This window comes from Tamandua tetradactyla, chromosome 6 (assembly GCF_023851605.1).
Source record: "Tamandua tetradactyla isolate mTamTet1 chromosome 6, mTamTet1.pri, whole genome shotgun sequence".
NCBI lineage: Eukaryota > Metazoa > Chordata > Mammalia > Pilosa > Myrmecophagidae > Tamandua > Tamandua tetradactyla.
Genome location: NC_135332.1, coordinates 61,146,266 through 61,152,648, shown reverse-complemented (window position 1 = coordinate 61,152,648; position 6,383 = coordinate 61,146,266). Strand labels below are relative to the sequence as shown.

The window sequence follows — 6,383 nt, the reverse complement described above, 5'->3', positions numbered from 1 at the left end:
CCGGCGTGCGGAATAGGCTCGGGGCGCGAGGACCGAGCGGGGCGGCGGGTTCGCGAGCCGGGGGGAGGGGCCGGGGCGGTGGCGGTGGTGGCGGCGGCGGCGGAGGAGGTGGCGGCGGGGGCCGGTACTGGGCCCGGAGGGATGAGCGAGGCGGAGGCGGCAGCGGTGGCGACAGCGGCCCCCGCGGCGACGGTGCCCGCGACGGCGGCAGGGGTGGTAGCGGTGGTGGTACCGGTGCCCGTAGGGGAGCCGCAGAAAGCAGGCGGCGGGGCAGGCGGCGGGGGTGGAGCCGCCTCGGGCCCCGCTGCTGGGACCCCCACGGCGCCGGGCCCCCGCAACCTTGGCAACCCTGCAACGGCGGCCTCGGGGACCCCCGCGCCCCCGGCCCGGAGTCAGGCGGACAAGCCGGTGCTGGGTGAGGGGGAGGCGTGCGCCAGGGCGGCTGTGAGGGGTCGGGCGGGTTGGGGGAGGGGCCGTGTGGAGTCCAGCAGGGGGTGGAGGCCCAAAGGACCAGCTGGACTGGGGGCAGTGGACCAAACAGAGTGGTTCCCCTGGTGGGAAATCCGGCAGTGCCGTCGTTGGGAGGCGGGCGCGGCTGACAGGTCCACCTAGGGCTTTGAGCTAGAGGATAAAGTCTCAGGTTCTGGCCACGCCCCGGGGTTAGTCCTGAGCACATTGCTGAGCCAGGGAAGCAGGTGCACTGGGGACACTTAGATTGGGAGGGCTGGGTCATGACCCAAGGGTGGGACTTCGTGGACCAGGTAAGTACCAAATTTTAGGCGAAGGATGTGGGCGACATGCCTTAGAGTTGGAAAGGTTTTGAAAACCTGAGCTCCCCTGTGTGGACACTTCTGTTTGGTGGAACTGGGGTAGGAATGCCTTGAAGCTGTTGGGTGAAACCTGGGTGGCTTGAGGTTCAAGTGAATAAATAATAGGGAGGTAGGTTAGATTTTGGAGTGTCTCAAAACTGAGGTCAACTCCATCTCTTCCCCCATCTTACTGTCCCCACTGCATCTCTGCCTGGCAGCAATCCAAGTCCTGGGCACTGTCAAATGGTTCAACGTCCGGAATGGTTACGGATTCATCAACAGGTATCCGAGGAGTCCAGGGAGAGGGTGGAATGGGTGTCTTTCAATCTTGCCTGTAGGAATGGACACCTTCCCAACCTACTCTCTACTCCTGGGAGGCACATGGTTGCCCCCAGCAGTAGTGTCCAGCTGATGTTAATTGAAAGTCTTTAACTGCAGCATAGATGTGTGCTTAGTGGCAAGATGAGGCCTATCCTACTTCTTCAAGGGCAGCAGAGGGTTAAGGATCCAGGAACTTGACAGACCTAGTTCTGACCCTCCCAGCTTCTGGAATTGCCTTTTTTTTTTTTTTTTTTCAGTTTGCCACAGGCCTTCAGGGCAGAATGTATGGTGCTCTCTGTGGCCTCAGGGCTTTGGAGCTTGAATATTCAATGATTTCATTTTAAAAGCACACAGCACTCTCACAACTTCTCTACCTTTAAGAGCTGTTGACTCATTTGAATCCCCCACCTGGTGGCCCTGAGACCGGCTTGGGGAGGAAAGGAGCCCAACCCTGCCCTGACTGCTGCTTTCCTTCAGTTGGGAGCCCCACCCCTCCAAGCACTGGAAGAGTTGGTAGCCGTGAATTCCAATTCTGAGCCGAGCCAGGTCTCCGCCAGTGGGCCCTTCCCCAGCCTGGGCACCCTGCCCAGCCCAGCACTCTGGGGAGGCCCTAACTGTGCCCTCTTAGCAGGCTAACCTTTGTGTAGATCCAAGTACTCCAAGGCCAGAACACTTGTTCTGGGGAAGGGTCCTTCTGTAATTGTGGGAACTAAGGACTCCTGGAAGGTTCTGAAGGAAAGCCTCAGCACTCCCACCCCTCCCACCCCCACCACATGGCTTGGAGGTTCTAGGATGAACCTGGATATCAGGCAAGGAGGTGGTAGAGAATGGGTGAATATTTTCTTCTTTCTCACCCTTGGCCCCTCGGTCTTCACAAGTGGCTCCTGATTGAGGGGTTCACCTCCAGGGTGAGGGTGAGATCAAGATTTTGTGGCTGTTTGGAACAACTTCCTGGCTCCTGGTCCCCTTCTAAGACTTGTTCTGCCTGTCTTTTCTCCCTCCTTCTTGAGTGTAGAAGGAAGGAGACAGTGGAATTTTCCAGCCACAGTGGGAGTTGGGAGGAGGGGATGTTAGCCAGGGACAGTTACACCCAGTGCCACCAGGTTCTAAGGTGCCCCTGGGGTAGAGGGTGGAGTACTCAGCAGGGAGAGAGCTATCCCAGCTCCCTCAAGGTGCCTTTCCCTTCTTCCTCCACCCTTTCTTTATCATAAAGTCTGGGCCTCCCACTGAGGTTTTAGATGTACTTCTCCGTATACCAGCTCCTGGGGGCCTTGCTGGCTCTTGCCAGTCACTCCCTGGCCCTGTCTACCCCAAATAGCTCTGAAATGCTGGAGAGGATGGGCTCACTGGTGTTAGGAATGGGCAGCCAGGGAGGCTTCAGTGGAGTGAGCACCTTTCTAAGGTCACCCCCTTAATGACCCATCCTGTTCTGCAGGAATGACACCAAGGAGGATGTCTTTGTTCACCAGGTAAGAGCTAGGCTGCCTTTCTGAGGGGAGGAGTGACCTTCCAAGGCCTTTGCCATCATCCTTAGCAGCTTCGTTGTGTTTCTCCAGCCTTTATATCACAACGACATGCCCATCAGGAAATAGATTCCCTCCCCTCCACAGCCGCCTCAGAGACCTGTATTAGCCTCCATTAGCCCCATTTATGGTTGGTGATAGAAAGTCTCTAAGAAATGCATGTTTCACCCTCTGGGCCTGGCATGCTCACTACACGCTGGGACCTAGTAACAGGGCAGGAGTGAATTATAGGTAATTTTCTGAGGGAAAGGACCCAGGTGAGAGAGATCCTTGGGTGCCGTGGTTCTCAAAATGTGGTCCCTGCACCGGCAGCATCAGCATCACCTGACATCCGAATTCTCAGGCCCCACCCCAGACCCACTGAATCAGACTTGGGAATGGGGCCCAGCAGCCGGTTTTAACAAGCTCTCCAGGTGATTCTGATGCACCACAGAATTTGAGAACCACTGCTTTGGTGGAAAGAGCTCTCAGTAGGATTGAGGTAAGAAAGACATTTTCCCTACTTTGCAACTTGAGGCTGTCTCTCCTTTTGGTTTTGCTTTTGAGTTCATACGTCTTGCCTCCCTATTCAAAATCCCTGAGGAATAAAGGGGGGAGGGAGTGTGTCTTGAGGACAGTGGCAAATGTACAGTCATTCCCACAGCTCCCAGTTCACGGCTTTTCCCTGACTAAACTTTGGCCACCTTCTCCTGCCTCCAGCCCCAGCCCCCAAGTAAAATGTCGAAAAGAATGAAATTGGGTGGTGGATCCAGCAGGGGTAAAACTGCTGCCTTGCTGCCCTCACTTTTCTCATGGCCTTTCCCCCAACCAGACAGCTATTAAAAGAAACAACCCCAGGAAGTTTCTGCGCAGCGTTGGAGATGGGGAGACTGTGGAGTTTGATGTCGTGGAAGGAGAGAAGGTTTGGGAGCTTCTGTGGAGTATGGAGTCTGCCAGGCTCATGGGAGGATGGCCTGGAGATCACCCCGGGCTTTGGCCCTCCTGGGGCCAGCTTTTCCTCTGGCTTCTAGCCTTTTAGCCCAGGCCGTGGGAACAAGACTATGTTCTGAACCAGATGACTTCTTCCTTAACACTAGGGCTGCTCCAGGGGAAGTCCTAAACAATTTGTCTGTCACCATTAATGTCTGGGTTTTTCTTCTGTTGTTCACCAAGCACTTCCATGTCTCTTCTCCATACAGGACCCTGTCCCCAAGTCCTCTCCTCCCAGGCAGCCCTCTGTAGTGAGAGATGGATAGCGGGGCTCAGGTCGTGCTGCCAGGCCTCTTTCCCCAACCCCACCCCAAGCCTTAAACTCAGTAAGGCCTGGTATTAGCTATTTGGAAAGGACAAGCTGCCGATGTTGCCTCTTCCCAGAAGGGTGCAAACACACTCCATTGCCCCCCTAGGGGAAGGTAGAAAGAAGTAGAAATTAGAGGAGCTAAAGGAAAGCTAGAGAGAGTTTAGCTAGAGGAAGAATTTTAAAAATTCAAGCAGGTTTGCAAATGTGCATTTGGAGTTGGGGCAAGTTCTGACTGCTCCCTCTCTATCTCCTTACTAGGGTGCAGAAGCTGCTAATGTAACTGGGCCCGGGGGCGTGCCAGTGAAGGGCAGCCGCTATGCCCCCAATCGACGTAGGTTCCGCCGGTTCATCCCCCGGCCTCGCCCAGCTGCCCCACCACCTATGGTGGCAGAAGCTCCCTCGGGTGGGACAGAACCAGGCAGCGAAGGGGAACGGGCTGAAGATTCCGGGCAGCGGCCCAGGCGACGGCGCCCACCACCCTTCTTCTACCGACGGCGATTTGTGCGAGGCCCTCGTCCCCCCAACCAGCAGCAACCTATAGAGGTGAGGGGAAGTGGGAATATGGGCACAAGTTATCCAAGCACTGGAAAAGGAGTGGGAGGTGGTGAGGAGAGAGACCATGGGGCCTCCCACAGGAAGCAGAACCAAATGTTCTGGGCAGCCAGCATTCCCGCAGCTCACCCAGGCTGTGTATGTTCCCAGGGCACTGATGGGGTAGAACCCAAAGAGACAGCCCCACTGGAGGGGGACCAGCAGCAGGGAGATGAGCGGGTCCCCCCACCCAGATTCCGGCCCAGGTACCGAAGGTAAGATTCTTTTTGCCGCTCACTCTCCCTCTTCACCAGCCGGTATTGGTCCCAGGGGAAAGGGGGCAAGGGAACAGCGGCATGGGCAGGGGAAGAGTTAGGTTCTAGGAAAAGCCTGAAGCTGGTGGGGAGGGCTGAGTGGCCGAGGGATTCCTGTCTGGGTGCCCGGAAGGCAGCAGGCACTCATTCCTGGAGGGAAGTATGGGGAAACCAGTCCAGTCCACCTCTGCTCTAACAGGGCTGGGAAGGGGAGGAGGCTGTCTGACCTGGTATAGTTGGTTCCTTCAGGGGCCTTACTTTTCTTCCTAGGCCTTTCCGCCCCAGGCCACCCCAGCAGCCTACCACAGAAGGTGGGGATGGTGAGACCAAGCCCAGCCAAGGCCCCACTGATGGTTCCCGGCCTGAGCCCCAGCGCCCACGAAACCGCCCGTACTTCCAGCGGCGACGGCAGCAGCCCCCTGTACCCAGGCAGCCCATAGCCCCTGAGGTGAGGACTTAGGCTTTCTACTCCATAGGGGTAGGATGGAAGAAAAGGCTGGGGCCCGTGTCCCCCTCTCTTCTTTCCATCCTTTGCATTTCTCTTCCCTTCTTCCTCTGTCCCTTTGCTCCTTCCCTCTCTTGGCCCTGCCCCCACTCCTGTACCACCCCCATTCTCTTCTGTGCAGACACCAAAGAGCCAGTGCTGTTGGGTCCTCTCCTGGCAGGTACCCCTACCCACCGGGAAACCCCAGCAGAGGCAATCAAGCCCCTGTCATCCCCTGCAGGCTCCCCCTCATGTCAACTCTTGCAAACTACCCATCAGGACTTGGAACCACAGCACCAGCTTGTGGATGGAAACTGGGGGAATGAAGGGGAGGGGGAAGAGACTGTAGGAATGGGAAGAAAAAAGGTGGGAGAAGGCTAGAGGTGGGGGTTCTAAAGACTGAGCATCTCAGCTGGCCACCCCTGTTCTTCAGACCTCAGCCCCCATCAACAGTGGGGACCCCACCACCATACTGGAGTGATTCCAATGCAAAGGACACCCAGAGCTGCCATCTGGTGAGTGGCTACCCTCAGGGAGGCCCAGGCAGGTGGCCAAGAAGGCAGGGGCCTAGGTTGGGATCAATTGCTATTTTCATGATTTGTCCATTTCTTTTTCTCAGGTATCTGCCAGTTTTTCCACCTAACCTGTACCCTTCATCCCCTCCCCCCTTTCCTGTAATTCATGACATCAAAACACCGCCTTTTCCCTCTTTCCTTGAGACTCAGGAGGGCCAGAGCAACAGCCTTTGCTTTTTTTTTTTCTCTCCCCTACCAAGGGTTGAAGGAAGAAATCCATCCTTATTGTTCAGAGGCGCCAACTCCCTCCCCTAAATCAGGCTGAGAAGGAACCAGCCCATACTTACCTCCTCCTGTTTGTTTTTCTTTCCCATCCCAGTTTATTTTTTGTCCCCCCCACCTCTGAAGCCATTTTATGAACTGTCATGTGCCACCTGAGCCTCCAGTAAAAACAAAAACAGGCTTTCTTCTTGTCTTGGTCTCTGCCTGTCTTCTGTTCAGAGAATTGCTGGTAATTTACTGAGGTGGGAAGGAGGGGGGCGGTGAGGGGCACTGGGAGGGCTGGCCTGGAATCCTTGTTGAAGATTTCTAGCTGTGCAGCTGTGAG

At 56.1% G+C, this 6,383-nt stretch overlaps 1 protein-coding gene across 5 annotated transcripts; it reads left to right on the top strand.

Annotated features, from left to right (window-relative positions):
• Positions 1-58: 58 nt before the first annotated feature.
• Positions 59-6,249, top strand: YBX2 (Y-box binding protein 2). Of its 5 annotated transcripts, none has more exons than XM_077165763.1 (10): positions 59-415; positions 1,028-1,091; positions 2,566-2,599; positions 3,465-3,554; positions 4,191-4,475; positions 4,635-4,738; positions 5,048-5,225; positions 5,404-5,442; positions 5,695-5,776; positions 6,037-6,249. In XM_077165763.1, the coding sequence occupies exons 1-9, from the start codon at positions 142-144 to the stop codon at positions 5,740-5,742; spliced, it is 1,116 nt and encodes a 371-aa protein (XP_077021878.1). In that variant the 5' UTR covers positions 59-141; the 3' UTR covers positions 5,743-5,776; positions 6,037-6,249. The 5 variants fall into 5 exon arrangements, with proteins under 5 accessions (XP_077021878.1, XP_077021877.1, XP_077021881.1 ...); XM_077165762.1 differs by having other exon boundaries at positions 60-415; positions 5,881-6,249; XM_077165765.1 differs by lacking the exon at positions 5,404-5,442 and having other exon boundaries at positions 62-415.
• The last annotated feature ends 134 nt before the right edge of the window (positions 6,250-6,383 follow it).

Excerpts from the sequence above, each read along its gene's own strand:
- YBX2 (XM_077165763.1), top strand. The coding sequence starts at position 142 with ATGAGCGAGGCGGAGGCGGCAGCGGTGGCGACAGCGGCCCCCGCGGCG. Across the intron at positions 5,226-5,403 it reads GGCAGCCCATAGCCCCTGAG|ACACCAAAGAGCCAGTGCTG; the intron begins GTGAGGACTTAG and ends TCTTCTGTGCAG. Across the intron at positions 5,443-5,694 it reads GTTGGGTCCTCTCCTGGCAG|ACCTCAGCCCCCATCAACAG; the intron begins GTACCCCTACCC and ends CCTGTTCTTCAG.